The 19,015-nt window shown below is 46.4% G+C and overlaps 1 protein-coding gene across 1 annotated transcript in view; it reads right to left on the bottom strand.

Moving 5' to 3' along the window:
- Positions 1–6,918: 6,918 nt before the first annotated feature.
- The window catches only part of NPAS3 (neuronal PAS domain protein 3), an 891,598-nt gene continuing 879,501 nt past the window's right edge, over positions 6,919–19,015 (bottom strand). The window contains 5 exon segments of the mRNA XM_034648322.1: positions 6,919–9,991; positions 9,993–10,137; positions 10,139–10,955; positions 12,659–12,783; positions 16,257–16,404. Of these exon segments, the coding sequence (XP_034504213.1) occupies positions 9,584–9,991; positions 9,993–10,137; positions 10,139–10,955; positions 12,659–12,783; positions 16,257–16,404 (1,643 nt within the window). The 3' untranslated portion in view covers positions 6,919–9,583.

Raw genomic sequence — 19,015 nt, 5'->3', positions numbered from 1 at the left:
GGGGGGGGGGGGAAGGGCCGGGAGAGATTTGGCCTGCTTGGGAAGATAGTGTCCTATTATGGGAGAAAGGTTTTGAGGGGGATGTTTAGAACTTTTACAGGGCCGTGGACTAGCAGTTGTGTTTGTCTCTTTTTGATTCCACTTCCTCTGTTTAATGCGTTTATATATCATGATTGGTCTTGAGGCAGAGCGACTTAACAGTAGTCCAGGTGCATTCAAGAAACTGGAAGATTTTAAAATGAGAGCAGTAGAGAGGGCAGTTGAGTTATCGATGAGATAGTCCAGGGTCCTTGAGGACCCTGAGCTGTTTCGCTGGTTGCCTGGATGGTGGGATTTGGGGCTGATCGGACTGGATGCAGTTCAAGTGCTCCCACAGCGTTGCCTACACCAGTTCATGGTGTTCACCGCTGGGCACTAGCCCTGTGTGTTCTTAGACACATTTTGATGTCAAGGAGAGGAGAATCTGATCTAAGGTCAGGCCAAACATACCCATGGGCTGTCCTCAAGAGTGAGGTGTTACTGGGGGACTGGGAAGCCTCAGATGCTTGGGTTGGTATCTCCCTATTGGTCATTTTCAAATTACATTGTCTTGCCTGCTTAGCTTGCCGGTTAGAAACAGAGACCGGTGAGAAAGTTCTCTTGCATGAGGCGTTCGTGGCAAGCCCCACTGTATTACGGATTTGTACATAACCCTGTATCACGTACAACCTTTTATCTTGAGAGGGTACTTCCTCTGTTGCTTTGCTAATCATTGATTGTGAGATGAACGTGTTATCTGAGAAGTAGGCCTATGACCTTCAGTGACAAACAACAAAGGAAAGTAGTTGGAGATGCTTTTTGTACTGTTACAGTGTTTGGACATGGTAACCTTCTGGTAAAGTCACAGCAGAGTGGTTTAGAGCAGACTCAAACATGCCAAGCAGCCAGCGCCCTGATTTGTACACAGACTTAGTTAAGGGATGGACGCTTTTTCCAAGTTCTGCGCCTACCTCGCTCGCCTCTCCCAGCAGAGGGAGGAAGCTGGAGGACGGGCCCAAGCTGTCTGCACATGGGAGGCCGTTATTTAAAAGAGCGCACGTTATCGTACTGCTGCTGTTTCCTTGGATTTCAGAGATGAACTCCTTTTTCCTTATTAGTATTGCCCGAAATGGAACAATAGAACAAATCTCGTGTCTGTTTTTATCTCCTGAATAAGATCTCTTCTGAGACACTTCTTTGGGGGAGTCTGGAATAATTAATTCTCTCCCCCCTCCATCTTTCTCAATGCATTTAATTTAAACTTTCTTAATGAAAACTCATCTCTCATAAATGCTGGGTTGGCCCATTTTGTGTATGCCTGCTCTGTCCTGCTTTGAGTGATGTGTAAATAAGAGGCAATCTGGTGATGAGTTTTGCTTGTGTGGTGTGGAAGGGTGGAGAGGGAGGAGGGTTTGATGAATAGAGGCAACCAGAAAATGTACTTGATAATAACATGGCCATGATTGATGTTGTAATTCCTGAAAAATTATCATTGTGATATAATTATTTGTTTATGAACTGTGCCCTGAGACTCCCAAGTTTGTGATTATTCATGGCACAGAGAAAACTCTAAAGTCAATAATTCATCAAGGGTATAATGGTTTTGTTTGGGGGAGGTGTGGGGGGGTCATATGGATATTGCATCCTGTTTCTGACACTTCCGCTATAAATCTGAAAACTCCTTTAGTACAAGGAAGAGCCACCTCCTTACCCTGTGCTTTTTTTTTTTATGTAGCTTTAATAGTTTGCACATATTTTAAAAACTGAAACTAACTTTTCTAGAAAAATTCTTTCAACGTAGGAAAGTTGTCTGAGTCATTCCTGTTGGTGGATCTCATGACTGCCCAACAGGGAGAGAGGAACAGAAGAATGAAAACAACTGCTTTGTTCCCAGGAAAGTACAGGACAATCTTGCACTAATCTATTTGATTTTGATTTATAAACGGGGACAAAGGGAGACAACAGGAGGCCCACTCATTTTCAGAGAGTTGCTGAGTTTGGCCTCATGATTCCTTCTTGAATTTTGAGTGGATGATTTTACTCATACATACCAGGAGTCTTGGCCTCTCTCACCCCATTCTGCCCCCAAAGATAGGCTGATATGGTAGTTTGTCCAGTTTTGCCCATTTCCTTCTCATGGTTGGTTTTTCCCCGCCTCAGCTCACAGGGACTCTTTGCTGTGGATGTATTGTGTGCCAGAAAGCCTTCAGAGACACCGGGGCGGGCTCACCTCTCCAGCAGGGCTAGGGAAGTGGTCTCCGAGAGCATGTAAAGAGCAATGAGAATGAGAATGAGAAACATGTTTTCACTGGGATAGGCTCTTGGCCACCTTCCATGCCTCATGAACGAGTGAACTCCTTTCCTCAAATTGCTTTCCACGGAAGCACATGGCAGCATGACGTGAGGGTCAGATGCATATAGGAGGTAGGAGACCTACCTTAACAAAAGTTGTTGCAAAACCCGAGGTGTTCTGGTTGACTAGAGAGGCTCAAGATGAGATCACAATTTGATCTGGCTGCTAAGAAGTGACTGCCCTCTCAGGCTGTTGTAATTAAGAGCTCAGAGTCCTGGGGTGCCTGGCTGGCTCATTTGGTCAAGCATACAAGTCTTGCTCTCAGGGTTGTGAGTTCAAGCCCCATGTTGGTGTAGAGATTACTTAAGAAAATTTTAACCCCCCCCCCAAAAAAAAGAGTCATGAGCAAGAGCTGTAATGGGACTTCTATCCCATTTTGGCACCAGATCACCCATGGAGATCTGTGATTAGACCCAAGCGCCATATTTTCATAAGATCTCTTACAGGTTGAATTATGTCCTTGAAAAAGTTGACATTGTAAACCCCAGTACCTCAGCATGTGAACTAACTTCATTTCCTTCTCGTAATAAAGTGCTGTACATGTAATTAGTGAAGATGTAGGCAGACTGGAGTAGGGGGCCCATAATCCAACATGACTGGTGTCCTTATGGGAAGAGAAGAGACCTAGTGGGGAGAATGCCATTTGAAGACAGACACAGAGGGGGCAGATGACCATATGATGATGGAAGCATAGATCAGGGCAATGAATCTACAAGTCAGGGGGTGCCGAGGATTGCTGGTGACCATAGAAGCTAGGAGAGAAGTGTAGAGTAGACTTTCCCTCAGAGCCTGCCAGAAGGCAACCATGCTGACGCCTTCAGTTCAGGGTTTCATCCTCCAGAGCTGTGAGAGAATAAACTGGTTTCTAAGCACTCAGCTTGTGGTAATAAGGCAGCCCTCGGAAAGCAGGAGAGGGACCCTGACAAATTCTGGTATACCCAGAGGAGAGCGGCCAAGCTAGTGAAGGCATCTGCCACAGAACCCCTGGAGAAACAGCTGGCAGAATAGGTGACAGCCTAGAGTTACCGAACTCCGAGGACCATCTTCGCACATTTGAAGGCCACTCAGAGAGCAGAGGGCTCTGGTGAACTCCAGGGGTAAGATCTCAGCTCAGCATCTTCTAAGAATTATAGCTGTCTGATAGTGGGCTAGAAAGACCCTCACCACTAGGATTTCTACACAAGAGTTGCTAAGAGCCTCTGGGTGATGCCTGAGTTTACAGCTCATCAGTGAGGGTTTGTTATTAAATGGTACATTCTTGAGGATCTAAGATCCATTTACTTAGCTGTCCATGGTGTATGATGTCAAAGCTTGCTAAGTTAGCAATTGCTTGGGCTCTTTCTTCTAATTGCCTTCTCGATTTGATTTGCCTAATTTATTGCTGTATACGGACTAGATCATGCTATGGACACACGCACACATCCTCCGGCCAACAGCTATTGACCAACTCTGTGCCAGCTGTGTGGACTACCCAGGAAGGCAGGAATGAACAAGCTTGTTGCTTTGTTCATTTTACTATTCCTTTCTTGATAGAAGCTCAAGCTATTCTGCCATTACCACATGGACATTTCTAGTGGAATCTCTGCCTCTTGACAAGTCGTGCTTCATTTTTTTTCCTTTCTTCCCTTGCCTTGCCATCCCTCCCCCCGCCTCCTTTCCCTTCCCTCCCTTCCTTCTTTCTTTTCTCCCTCCCTCCCTCCCTCTCTCCGTCTTCTTCTTTTTACATGTCCTCATCCATCACTATTCTGTAGACCTTTAGTGAGCAAAGACTATTTATGAATCACTGAGCCAGGCACTAAGGGCGGGGGGAACGAAGGAGACAAACCATGGTGTGTGCTTGTAGGGGGTTTGCTAGGTCGGCCCCCCCTTCTTTACAGTGGTTTCTTAGGAGACACGGACAGGCAGGGGCAGCTGAGCCGGTCACGTATCTCCACATACCGGAGCTGTCGCAGAAGGCTGCTAGTTGCTGTTCTTTGGGAATTACGCTCAAGAACAAGGTTTGCCTTTTGTCGCTATAGGGTACGAAGTATTGGGAAAGGTATTTTTCTTCCTCTCCTAAGTCCTCCACTCCTACTTCTTGAACCTGAATAATCATCTTCTTAGCTTGAATAGACTCTCTTCTAGGCTTGACGATATACATTCTCTCTTACCTTCGAGGCACCGTATAGGCCAGGTTGACTTCACATTGTCTTAAAGATGCTCAGCATACATAGGCCTTGTCTAGGAGTAGGCAGAGATGGGGCAGAAGTCCAGTCCACAAGGACTACAATCCGTTTCTTTATGCTCAACTGATGCATAGCTTCCCTCTGGTCCCACCTGCTGCCTTTTTCGAGACTTTTTTTCTTGTTCTTTATTGCCAAATAAACAAGTATCAGTATTGGCTGGGAATGCAAAGAGGCAGGGTACAGAGAGCTGGCCGCAGATCCCTGTTCTGTCCATGACCTGCCCACTGGAGCCGCGACACATTGACTGGCTGCCAGCCTGGCAAGGGAGAGGTCCTGTGCCTCGGGGAGGCTCAGGCCCCTGGCTTGGCTGCCAGCCTTGCGGTCAGGGAGGTGACAGGGCTTCCTGACTGTCAGTGGGTCTGAGCCCAGAGCTCGCTTGCTCTCTTTTTGGCCAAGAGAGGGTTTTTTTTTTTTTTATTTCATTACTGACATATTTTAGCATTGATGGGTACAAATAAAGGACAGGGAACTTGCTGATACCAAGGGAGCCTTGAGCTTGGGTAAGAATGCAGGGTTTCCACTACTTCTGCAGAAGCTCCAGACGCTGTGAGGATTTCATTTCACCCACCCCTGTCCAGCTGCCGCTTTTCAACTCCCATTGCCGCCACCTCCAGATCACAGGGCTGCAGCGGTGTCCAGGAATTAAGTGTTATGGCCAGCCGACATTGCCGTCAGCTGACACGGGCCAGCCCTAGTACCATGCTCCTATAATTGCCCCTCTGCCTCTGCAGACCCTCCCCTCTGGAAGGTTCTGAGGGCACCCCTAAGGGCCAGCTTCAGCAGCACCTGCCAGACCAAATGGCTTGGGGAGGCTGGCTTCAGCGCTCACTGTGTTCAGGGTCGGTTTCCAGCATCATCAGTGTTTTGACTTACTCTATTCTTCTGACTCTCAAGAGCAAAAGAGAAAGATAAATGTAGGAGAAGCGTTGGGAGAACCCAGTTCGGTGGCATTCATTATCTTCTCCCTATTTCCAGTTTTCAAGTATTTATTTGAAGGACCCGTAGAGGGCACCGTAGAGAAATCTAGAGCCCCACAACCGTAGGCGGTGCCTATCTGCCTGTCGGACGCAAGCCTCCAGGAGTGAAAAGCCCTCTCAAATTGGCAAAGGTCACTGAAGACTTAAACTGGGGAGTGACATTTACTGCAGTTGGTAGCTCTCAGACAAACGTATTTGCCTTTTGCTTCGGCTCAACCCATTCCTCTCTCTTCATTTTCTGGAGAGCACAGAATTAACATGTGACCCGTCTGTATCCTTCTCTGAGAGATAGCAAGCTAAAGTTTTCTTTCTTTTTTTTGTTAGCCAGCTGACCTGCCTTCAGACGTGACAGGCTGCATGCTGCGCGCTGACCTAACCAGTAACACAGCACAAGCAGGACTTACTCTGTCTGGAGAAAGAAAATACATATTTAGTATAAAGAGAAGATATAAGCAATGAAACAGTTGGTTTTACATTATAGATCGTAATAAATGAAAATATCGAGTGCATTTTCAATGATTAATGTATGAAAACTGTCATCACGTACTGTGCATTAATCAAGAAAAAATGCACACTTCCCATAGTGGTTAACGTGCAGGCCCGTTGCTCAGCCTTGAGAATGTGCATAGTAATGCCCAGGATGACGATGAGTTGGGGTAGCTGAGAATTCAGGATGGTTGCAAGTCTGGTGTAGTATTTGGATTAGCATCTTAATCTGTGCCTTGTCAGCCTCATCATGACACAAGCTATGCATTTTTTTTCCAAAACTAGCAAAAATAGGAATGTATCTTTTTTTTTTTTAAACTTTGTAAAAAAAAAATCAAGAGTAATGACCAAGGTACCTGCTTAAACAAATACTACCAGCATTCATTAGTTAGGATGGTTACATGTAAAAGAAATGATGCCAGATAGTAACAAATCCAAGAGAAGTTTATTATGAAAATGGCACCTGCGGATGAAAAAATTAAGTTACATAAAGACAACCATGTATGTGACATGTATGAGAATCTACAAAAGTATAAAAAGAACCCTGCTGTAAATGAAATATGTACATTTCTGATTTGCAGCATTATCAATGGTCAATGAAAAAAAAAGTTTCAAAATAAGCCAGGCACTCAGGAAGTTAGGTCCGGTTAGCTTCACACAAAACAAATGTACCATAGCTGTCGCTTTGTAACGTTTTAATTTTTTTTTTTTATATATATCGTAGAGTTGGTAACACTGCTAAGATTTTTACGAACAGAATATCCCTTTCCCCATTATTCAGCTACTTGGCACCAGTCTCCTCATAAAAGTTTTCATATATTTGTACAAGAAATAGTTAAAAACACAGACACAGTCTTCACAGGTAATGAAGTTTTTTTTTTCATTTTGTAATTTTAAACACTATGGATTTAGACAGCAGCTGTGATTATCTGTTAGTTTAAATCACCAGAAATCATTTTGACACAACACAGAAACATTTATGAAAGAAAAGAAAACAAAACAAAACAGCTGTCTAGCTGTTCTTTGTAGCTGATAGGCGCATTCCTTTGATTGTTCGATAGCGAGAGTAGAGCTTCCAAAATTAATCTTTAAATATCATGACTGGCCTTCTTTACCTTCTAAACCTACTTAAATCCTTCAAGTAAGCTCACTACAAAAATTTGTGGCGTTTCACTTCTTTTAGTTATTATTCCTCAGTGACATGGGCCCAACTCACGGAATCAAAGGTCCTAGAGGAAACCACTCGACACCGTGATATTCAAAGGACAGCCGAATTACTGTATCAGCATCGCACACATAAACAAATATATATGACAGTTCTATATTCCATTATCCCCTCCCCTCTTGTTTTTAAAAAATGTTGGTTGACCTTTGAGATAATTTTCTGTATCACTGGTAATTGCTTTATATGTTGCTCCATCAGCCAACCTGGAAGGAAACCAAAGAAAAGCACCCACTGCTTATATAGGTACAGCACAAGGGACTCTGGGAATGTTAACAACTGAGGCTATATGGCATCGATTTATTTAATATATCTGAGCATTATTCTTCAGTGCTTTGTGTTGCACTCCCGAAGAAAAAGTCATACCCAGAACTCCACTGTGGGAAAAAAATGGCTCCATTAACCTTGAGCTAGTTAAGAGTCTTTTTTATCTCTGAGAATGAAAAAGATTTTGGAGAAGGGGAAGGGCGGGGGGAGGGGAGTTAAGAGGGGGAGGGTAAAGGGGAGACGAGAGAGGGAGGGGAAGGAAGGAAAGGTCGGGAGAATATACACCAGCAAAGCAACAGCAGGAATTTTAAAAAGTGGAACGGAAGATTCACAGACAGCAGAAGCAGCATAGGGTGGACGTGACAGAGGAAGGCCACCACACAAAACTCACTAACCCCCAAGAATCACTGATTCACTAGGACTGCAGGAGTGGGACTGGACCACTCCGGACTAGAGAGAGAGCACAGAGAAGACAAAGGACAAAACAACTACATTAGCTTATTATATACTGCATATAGCAACACACATTGAAACTGCAATGGGACTGACAGCCAGGGACACGTACACATTGCACACGTTACAGTTCTCACATCTGTTATTAGATGCCTTAAAAACAGCTGCCAAAGATGGAGTGGAAGAAGAATTTATACTTGACAGTCATTTGGAGTGTTTTGACACTACACTGATTTCTGGCAACAAAGACAAAATAGGAGATTTTTTTCTTTTTCTTTTTTCTTTTTTTCTTTTTTTTTCCTTTTTTTTCTTTTTTACTTAATGTGCGGTTTTTTCAGTTGCAGTTATCTGTTTGAAGCTTATTAACCCATTCTTTAGTTTTAAACCGTACTGGTTTCGACCTAGAAATAAGAGAACCAAAGGGGAAAAAAAAATGCCATCAAATCAAATCAGTCCCCCAAAATACAACCTTCCTTTTTTTTTTTTTAGCAAGAAATGAAAAAAAAATCAAAAACATGTTAAATATCTTCTCCTTCTTTTACTCTGAAGTGTTACTGAAGTTGCAAAAATTAGCCTCAGTTAGACTGAGAAAAGGAAAAAAACAGCTCAACAAAAGGCAGTATGAATCTAAACTGCTCCTCAAATCAGTTTGATTGAGTTTTCCAAAAGCCCCTTTAAAAAGGGCTTTACTGACCCATTAAATTTAATGTGAGGCTATGTTTGTTAGTTGGGAGGTAAAAAATTTTAAGTCCTGCAGCAAACGTTAATGAGGGCTTTGTCTTAACTAACCAAGGAGACTGCAGCAGCGGACTCCAGACCAGGACAGAACACATTTTTTCCAAAACCCAGCCCAGGAGCTGCATTTTGTATGAAGACATTACAGATTAATAAATGATAGCACCATGGTTTTAGAAATTAAGTTAATGTTTCAGTAATTAACATTTAGTCCAACTTTTTTTTTTTTAAACATTCTAGTCACAGGCCAGAAATTAAGTTTAAGAACCCAAATTATTTTTATGTGCAAGTAAGAAAATCTTAAAATCTTAACCATAAAAAGAATTAAATTCTGCATAAAATTCTAAAATACTATCCCCCTATTTTTTTTTTAAAGGAATTAGGAACCAAAACAAAAAACCACCCCATTTCATTTGACTTAGTCAAACAGGGCACATTGTTTATGCTTGTCTCTTTCAATCTTGATCATATCAAGATCTTGATGAAGAAACCCAATGGTTGTCACTTGAGAAATCTCTTGACCACAAGACTGAGCATTCTATGGCAGAGGCATATACACATTAAAGACATCTTAATAAAGATGCAAAGGAAAGCAAAACAACCCAACACACATCTTAGAAGAAGACAAAATGGCAGGCAACTGGTCATCTGACTCTCTGAAGGCAAAAAATAAACATATCTTTACAGGAAAGAATAAGTCAAGTTAAAGAAAGAGGGGGTGGAACGGGGGCCGTCGTGTTGAGAGAGGACGCTGACCTGCTTGAATTCAAAGTGCTAGAATTAAAAGGTCTAAACGAAAACGCCGACGATGCCTCCGGGCGGAGCCCTGGCCCGCGCTGGGCGGCGCTCAGTCCTCCTTGCGCTCCAGAGTCTGTGCCGCGTGGATGCCGTTGCTGTACACGGGGAAGGGCAGCGTGGAGAAGAGTCCCTCGGCCGTGGTGAACACGTTGCCGGCGGGCATCTGCGTCAGGCTGGCGGCGCTCACGGCGCCGCCGAAGGGTCCTGACATGTTGAGCCGGTGCACGTGGTGGTAGAGCATCTCCATGGGCGTCTTGGGGTCGAGGCCGAAGCCGGGGCTGTTAACGTCCACGAAGTTAACAGCGTGCGCGTTGGGCAGCAGGTTGCCCTGCATGGCCAGGGTCACCTCTGCGGGCGCGTAGCGGATGGTGCCGGTGGTGTAGACCCTCTGCGCGGCCGTGCTGGTGGCGGCCAGGGTCCCCGTCACCCTGTGCACCAGCGGGAGCACGACGTTGCCCGGCCTGCAACCTCTGCAGCGCCTCCAGGTCCCCAGTGTACAGCAAGGAGTTGGACGCGCTGGGGCCACCGCTGCCGCCGCCGCCGCCACCACCCCCGCCGCCGCTGCCCCCGCCCCCGGGGTGCTTGTCCCGGGGGGACGCAGAGGGGGGGCGACAGCGGGTCGGAGGCGACGGGGGCCAAGGCCGCGTTGGCCGAGGCGCCGAACTGAGTCTTGCGGGCGGCGGCGGCGGCGCCGTCGGCACCTGGCGGGGTGAGGACCGAGTCGGGGATGGCCACGTGCAGCCCCCCGCCGCCCCCGCCGCCCTGCGGGGACGGGAAGTGCTCGGAGCTGGGGGGCTTGGTCATGCTGTAGGGGGACTCGTTCCTGGAGATCTCCCGGTTGGGCGGGTAGTTCCAGATGCTGCTGTCGTTGTCGAAGTTGATGGGTTCCGAGATCTCCGTCTTGATCTTGAGCACCGAGGCACTGTTGGGGGAGGACAGCAGCCGCGGGGGCTCCACGAGGCCCGCGTCCAGGCCGCCGGGGCTCGACGCGCTGGACAGACGCCGGCGGCTGGCGCTGCCGCCCTTCTGCCGTTTCCGCCTCTTCTTGCGCTTCTGGTGTTTGCTGGAGGCCTGCGCGCCCGCCTCGCCCGCGCTGTCCGAGTCCTTGGCGCTGTCGGACGTGAGCGACTCGCAGTTCTGCAGCCGCAGGTCCGACTCGCTCTCCACGTAGCGCTCCACCTTGATCTGCATGGGGCCCAGCGCGCCGAAGCCGTCCTCGCCCGCCTTGGGGTTCTCAAAGTCCGAGTGCTCGAAGCTGTCGTCGCTGTCGCGGCTGTCCGGGTTGCTGGAGCTGTGGCCGTCGTCGTTGCAGTTCATGTCGTTGTCGCACGCGTTGCCGGACTTCTTCCGGTCGGGTTCCGGGTCTTCGCTGTTCTCGGACTGATGACCCTTCTCGTCGGACTTGGAATTCTCGTTGTCCTCTGTGTGGGGTCAGTGGCCGGAGGTGGCGGCGGGGAGAGGAGAGACAAAAGACACCACATTATAAGGGCAGGACCCCGTCGCACCTGCTGGGGGTGGGGTGGGCGGGTCAGGGCTGGGGAGGTTCATTGGCCCACTTGAGCTGCTCCCCCACCGTCGCCACCGAGAGCTTGGGCTTTCTCTCTCTTGAGGGCCTCTATTAGCTGGGCCTTTACTCCAAGTGCGGTCCGTAGACCAGCGCCACTGGCATCACTTGGATGCTTGTTACAAATGTACAATCCCAACTTTTCACCCAGGCCTGCTAAATCAGATTCTGTATTTGAACAAGATCCCCAGGTGATCGTTTGACATGTTAACATTTGGGAAGTTCTGCAAAAATATGCAGGGCGTCAGAGTCAGTAATCTGGAAGATGTTAGTGATATAGAAAAATGATGTATGCAAGTTGACTTTCTGCAGAGGTCTGTACCCTTTGTTGGTGAATATTTGTTCATTATTGAAAACCACACTCCTAATTCCTAAAGTTATTTTTCTCTATAGCACTTAGCCATACAGGGAATCAGATGGTGTTTATTTTTATTTACTTTGATCTCTTCCCCCAACTGGAATATAGCTCCATGGGGCAGGTCTTGGAGTTGTCTTTTTTTCGCCCTGCTATATGATACATAAATAAGGAGCAGAGCCTGTCTATTCTAGAACTTCTGCCCCAGTAAAGAACTTTCAAATGAATTCAGTTTAGGATGGGAAAATAGTCAAAATCCTCTGTGCTTTGGACCTCCTTCCACTTCCCTGAAGCCTTGTCTAGGATAGAGGCATACGGGCTCACAAGCCTGAAGAGCAGGTGCCTAAGGTGGAGGGTGCTGGTGGGGGACCCCTAGCCATCTGGCACGTTTGAGAGAGAATAGATTTTCCCAGTAACACAACTCAGAAGATTTAGGGACGATGCTGATTTTATGGCTCTGCTGTGATGCTTTTGGATGACAGCCTGGACTAGAACCTTGGGCAAATCATGGAACTTCTTCATTTCTGTAGAAGGGGTTGGGTTAGAAGAGATACAGGATTCTTTGCAGCCGTAAAATTCCGTGAGTTCTGTGCTCCCCGGCTCTAAGTGCGTCTGTGGAATGGGGGTTGGGAATTAGAGGGAAAGTAAATTTTTAAATTAACTTTCTGGGGCCCCAAAGAACTACTAGAAAGCCTACTTTGCAAAGAATCATTTACTAATGCCATTAAGTATCCTGCTTTGGATGGTTAGCCCCAGCTTGGTAAGGATGTGACTATTTGGGGCTCAAAGATATAGACTGTCTTAGAGGTAGCAGAGAGAGCTCTGAGACTGCTTCTGGTAAAGAGGCCAAAGCTAGCAAGGGGGTCAGGGCAGGATTCCTTCTGTGTGGCCAATGGACGGCCGACATGGAGTGGTCGCTTAATTGGTCTCCCTCTCTGTATATCTGTGTACATGTAGCTTGCACACATGCATATGTTTATATATACGTGACATATATACATGTATAGATACCATATGTATACGTATATACACATGTGTACACAGATGCATGTGGTGGTACGTAAACACACGTGTGTGCAGAGAAAGACTCAGTATCAACTTGATGTGACTTGTGGCTCTGCTCTGATGGCCACCTCGGGCCACAGCCCACCCCTCGTGTTTGGACAGGCAAGCCGTGAGCGCAGAACATGGAGAAGGAGGAGTACCTGTAATACCTGAGGTATCTTTAGAGTCTGATTCAGAGTCGGATGTCTCCGAAGATTCCGAAGTTTTCTCCGGCAGGTGGGGGAGCTGTGCGATATCCATGGGTGTGTCCTTGTACTCGGGATTACTGCGGGGGGAGGGAGGCATTCATCAGGAGGGCAGACACCCATTCTCAATGGTCTGCTTTTGACCATCTTCTCCCCACTTCCTGGCCCCAAACCTCTGGAGTTGTGAGAGTTTAAAAGTCTCTGTGAGAAATCACATTTCTCAGCAACTTATGGGACTTTTGCAGAAGCTGGGATTTCATGTGCTGGGGATACAGCTGCACCCTGCCACAACGGCTGAATATCCAAATGCCACGGGAAAGCCACTAAAAGGCTTTTAAATAATCAGGGAGCACTGGGGGCCCGGGCACTGTGCTGCTTGACATTCCTCCCAGTCTGACACCTGGGGGGAAGGGAGGGTGAGAAGTACTCTCAGCTAAGCTTTCCCATGCCTCCTGGTGTGCCCTAGCTTCCTTGGGCTCCTAATGAGTGCATTGCCTCAGTACCCTTGTCCTGGTTCCTTGATGGAGCTTCTCAGCTGTTCCGAGGGCTCTGAAGCTACCGGAGGTGGGGGTGGGGTGTGCACAGCCCTCGGCACCTAATGATCTGACGGAGGAGCAGGTGTGCCTTGGGATGCTTGGATTATGGCTACCGAACTGTCAACACACCCATTACAATCACGTTTTCAGCCGCTCATGTGGTGTACACCTGTGGCTTGTTAAGCTGGGACCCTGATTGCAGTAGGGAGAGTCCCAGTGGGAGAGGCTCTAACAGAATGGATCTAACCCCATTTGCACAAATGTGCTTAATTTTTGTTCTATTTTTAATTCAGAAACAGGCCCCTTCTGGAAAAAAGAGTTGTGTTCGGTCAGTTTGCGTTAGTTATCTTCTAGAAACGCCATTTCAAGGCCAGTGTATGAGCAACCTGGGCTCCTGTCCTCTCAAGACACAAGGAAAGCCTCTTGCCCGGAAGCGGAAAAGGCCTCTTCCGCCCTCCATGCTGGCTGGCCAACCAGAGACGTACGAGAGACGATTACTGATCCGTTTGCCAATCCCTACTGTTTCAGTAGCTACTCTAAAACGGCCGGTGTCGCTCGGAGGGTTAATTCACTAAGATGGATCGTCAGGCATTTACACCTTAGTGCGAATTAGCTTCAGTAGCAGGGCTTTCTCTCGATAATCAGATGAGACTAATAGTGGGAAGGTGGCCCTAGCGCTCACGCAGTCTCTGGACACTCTGGCGTCCCTGAGTCTACCAACACGTGAGGGAACAGGAAGAAGAGCAGTCATTTCACAACAGGGAAGGAGAGGCCTGAGTGGACCCAGAAGCGAGGGATTGTGAGGAGGGGGAGGTGGCATGAAACTATTGCTCATGGGAGAACAAAGGACAGGAATGTGGGAAAGAAAAACAAACTTCAGGAAGTTGCTCTTTTGCTAATATTCAATAGTCACTATTTTGCCAGGGCCACCTTCTTTTCTTCTGGATCTTTAGCCTGTAGAAGTGATAGCGACAAATGGCAGATGTGGTTTCCTCTGCTGACACCCATCTGTATTTGTCTCCTTTGGTCCAGATGCCACAGGGCTTCACAAGTCATTTGTCACCCAACTTGTAACCTTTTATCGTTGAAGTCAGGGTGAGTCTTTGGGTCAGCTGAGAGAGGTCTACCATGTTTGAGGCTCTTCAGCCTGAAAACTGGTCTTTGGTACCCAAACTGCTTCCGTCCTCTCCCTATAGAATTAGATGGACTAGAATCACTGAACACTTAGGAGCTTGTATCCTTTGATCCCAGGCTAGATGGAGGGTGTTGATGCAAAATCTCATGGACTGACCTCCCCTTAACCGTTCTCATTGCCTCCATTTGGGGGCAGAGTAGGAAGTCATGACCCATGAAACATTAAGAAAGATCCAGACAAAAAGAAGTCTCCCTGAATAGGGAGTGGCAAGTGTATGGATGACTTCAGTACCCTATGTTACGTCAGCATGGGGGACAGGTGTCTTCTAGTCTGTGGTGTCCCTGTTACTAATGCATGATTTCTAATAGTAATGGGTCTCCTTGGCACAACACCATTTTTGACTAGCCAAGGAATGTTAATGTCACAGTACCTTATTCTATTTTCTCTGGCATGTGAGTTTTTCTAACCTGCCTTACACATAGCCACCGTTCCATAAACCTCTTGGTAAAGGATTCCTTGATATCAGAACCCATCTTGAGCATATCACAAACATAGGGGAAGGCTCGCGTGAAAATCAGGCCTCCGAGAAAGCCACATTAAATACACATACTTGGACCTTTAGAGAGAGTTAATGTAGAGAGGAAGAGGTCAAAAAAGGAAAAAAGAAAGTAGATAAATGAAGACTGTTCTAAGTGGTGTGCATTAAGGCTCCTCTAGAGCAATAATCATTAGTGTCTGATTGATATGCTATTGGTAGCAAGCGCATTCGTGCCTTCGAGTCCTCACCAACGTACGCGAACGCGCTCTGAAGGGTCAGCGTGCCGATGAGCCATGGCTGTCAGCATCTTGGCTCCATTTGGCTGTCTCAAAGAAAAATGGGATTCAGGTGCTCCCTGTCTAGATTATCAGCCAAAGGGCACCCACTTCCATTCATAAGACCTACTGGAAGCTTTCCTATTCAGACCACGTGTGGGTCCTGCATGGTGGCTTTCAGCCAAGAGAAGCCAAAAACTGGAATGACAGTGGTGGGAGACAGCCAGGCTGCGAGCCTCCTGATTGTTTCCGGACAGAATCGGTGGAAGACCTCTTGGAAATTCTGCCCCCGAAAGCAGACCACCCAGGCTGTTGGTCTTGGTTTTCTTTTTGCTAGTTTGACTCCAAAGGCAGAAAGCAGATGAGAAAGGAGAGAGAAATGGGGTTGCAGAGTAGAATTTAGGGAGCTGTTGAGCCTGGCCTCATTTATGGATGTCAATTTGAGGGCACATTAAGCTAGCAGTAAAACTAGACTGAGGCCACATGGCATCAGACAGAAGAAGATTGCTTTCATTTATACACTGACACTGCCTTAATCCTGGCAAAGACGTTCACTTGGCTTACCAAAACTTGAATGCCTCAGGAATCCAATGCGATGGAATATGCTTAAGGTTTCAAAGGGATGGAACACAGGGGGGATATAATGAACCCTGCCCCTTCCTCCCCATGCTCTTCTGCTTAATTTTCTCAAGGACCGGAATGCATGAGTGTAGGTTGACGGGTGGGGAGAAGCAGGTGCTTCTTGGATGTTTCATCTGTAGGCAGAAGTCTGTAATTTTTTTTTTTTCCTAGCCTGAACATTGGTGGGGGAAACCAAAGCAACTTCTGCAGAGCTGCCCAAATGTTGACAGACCAAGAATTACTGAAAATGTTGTGAATCTGCTCTGGACGTCCCCTCCAACATAGCTCTGATCTTTTCATATTTCTTTGAGTCTGTGGAAGGAAAAGCAGAATTTCCACATAATTCCACACCAGATACTGCCAAAAGATAATAAAACATGTCAGCTATTAACCATGGGCTGCATATTTTATAACTGACAGGGAAATGAAAAAGAATTAGGAAATATACCTAAGAAGATAATTCACCCAGATGATATTCTTCTCATTTGCGTTCTTGGCATTAATAGCGATGGTGGCACTAGACTGTATCCAAATATATCCTCCGTTCTTTTGCATCCAGCGGTAGTACTTCGTCACACACTGGCCCTTATTCAGCACTGGGGGTAAACACAAAACAAAACAGAAGGCATTGTGTACTAAGACGGGGACCAAATGATTATTATCTTGGTAAAACGGCAAGCTTAGAAAGGGGAGGTCCTGCACTAAGCCAGGGGTGCCCTTCTGTAAGCTTAATGTAGAATGCCATTAGTAGGACAAATAAAATCAACAATTCAGTGGAGCGAGGGTTACTAGCATTTGTAGCAAGACTTTATTCCGTTTTGGGCAGCCATGGTGTGAAAGGAAGAATAAAAGGACTACAAATCTTGTTGGCTCACAGAATACCTAATGTGGTGTGGATATTGTCAATGGGTTTGACGTCAGACGCTAACAAAGGAAAATCTGTATGTGATTTATTCATAGCTGCGAGGTAGATCTCTTTGAGATCCCAGATATTTGAATGGTTCCGAAGATGCTTTACCCCTGTCTTTGATCATTTCACCTCAGTGCAAGCAATATCAACCAGTGTCCTCATACATCTGTTCCTTTTGATCTTGTCGAACAGAATTTATAGTCCATGTATGAACGAAATTTACATTGGTCAGTCAGGGGGAATTCTGGTGAGACTTTACTGACTGTTGGAGCAAAATAAATCCCCCGACCAAGTCAGAGAGAAACTCTGGCCTAAGGGAGGCACAGAATTGACTTGGCTAGAGCCAAACAGAGTGACAGGTTCACACAGGCTCTGAAATATGGCCCCAAATGAAGGAACAAGTAAAAACAATCAGTAATGTGAAACGGTGCCATTAAATACCCAGTGAAGGAGAGCTTTAAAATGCAGATGTTAAAAATGATACTTTAACCAAAATCTTGCCAAGTTGAAATTGATTTGATTTGTATCTGGGTACTCCTGAGCTAGTAAAAGGGGAAAGTGCAGTAAATCATCCCCTGAAATAAAGTGCTATGGAAAGGAATGGTTTAAAAGGATGCCGGAAATGTGCAAAATCTGCTGTTATTACTTGGCTAGGGATCGCAGGGACTCCACACCCCCGAAAGCGCGCCAGCTGGTTGGCCACTAGAGGGCAGTGTGCACTCGTCCACGTTGCCCACTTTTTGGCATGTCCTTGTCTCCGTCTGCTAAAATGAAAAACCTCTAACTGCTGTAATAAATTTGGCTAAATTAGCTGCTAAATGGTTATCTCAAGTAATATGTATTTGCATTAATCATCTTGCTCTAAACCAGAACAAGCCAGAGTCCTAAAGACGTAGTAAATTCATATTGTCCATTTAATTACGGCTAATAAGTGCTTCATATACAATAGTTTCATGAAGTACATTTTGATTTTTTTTGGGGGGGGGTTGGATGGGTAAAGGGAAGTCACTTTGGAAAAGAGCCGTGTTTGAAGGCTGTTAAAGCTCATCCAGGCCACTCTTCGTGGCTCCAAAAGTGATCACAAGTCCCCCTCCGCGCCTTACGTCCCTAAACAGAGAAGCTCCGATGTTTTCCTCCCATTCTCCCTTTGCCTCACAACACACTCAATGGGTGGTTGTAAAATGTAATAATTATGTCTTCACAGTTGCTTGAGAAAGATCTGCTCTGATGAGTGCTTCACGTCGTGGCAAGCTCTGTTCTGAAACTATTCAGCAGTTTAGGGTATCTCTGAGGCCCGGAACTGTCATCTTCTCTTGGTGGCAGGGCTCCACAGGTAGCATTGTACTCCCCTTTTGTAGGCAATTGTAAGTTCTGCCATTCTGCATGCATGGCTTCCCAGGCTACAAAACTGCGTGGTGAAGCTGAAAGCAGTAAAATACTAACTCTGCCATACAGCTTCTCTGTGAAACCGTTGTTGCATGCAACAAGATGGGCTTTTATTCAAATCCTCTCAACCTGGTTAACTATTAATAGAGGAATGACGGGTTATGAAATTCTGCCCACTATTTTCACAGAGAGAAACTTGGAGCGCCCCAATCGGCAGTTGGTGTATAATTCTATCTGCTGTGTCTCTGGACTAAGGAATGATTGCAGATGGATCTAGTATTTTTTAACGAGGGCAGAGACGAAGAGGTGCCTTTTTGGAGTCTCACAGGAAGAAAAATTTGGGATGGTAGACCAGCCCAGCCCGGCTGGGGATTCCGGACTGGACTTTGACCACACGTAGGCAAAATTAAAAAAAAAAAAAAAAAGATTTATTCCCCAGGATACAGTGCATAGAAAGGGGGAAAAGTGAGAAAGGAATTTTAAAGTTAAGTTAGAATTTGCAGAATCAACATAAGCATTCCCCTCTCCTGCCCATTCCATATAATACTTTCTCTTACTTAAAAACAAAGAAAATCTCAATTCTGAAATGCATAGCTAGCAAAACATCGGCCTCCTCCGTGAGCTCCACGTATGTGCTGGGAAAGGGGCTGAAAGACTCATGTGGTGTCGTCTTTTGGAGCTAAGGCAATATGACTCTGTTTCCCGAGAATAAATACAGACTTATTAGGGCCACATAATGCAGCCTTCTTCATCACCCAGGCCAAGGGCCATCTAGCAAAGAGAGGAGACCTACCCGAGAGAGGCAGGCTTGCTACGTGTTCCTGTCACGTGATTGTGGAAGGACTGCTGAGGAAGGGGGCCCCCTCAGGCTCCCTGGGGAGATAGGCAGGTACCTGAGTGCCTTCACTTGC

The sequence above is a fragment of the Ailuropoda melanoleuca genome, chromosome 20 (genome assembly GCF_002007445.2).
Source record: "Ailuropoda melanoleuca isolate Jingjing chromosome 20, ASM200744v2, whole genome shotgun sequence".
NCBI lineage: Eukaryota > Metazoa > Chordata > Mammalia > Carnivora > Ursidae > Ailuropoda > Ailuropoda melanoleuca.
The sequence above is the reverse complement of the archived record's forward strand: the minus strand, read 5'-3'. Positions and strand labels throughout refer to the sequence as shown.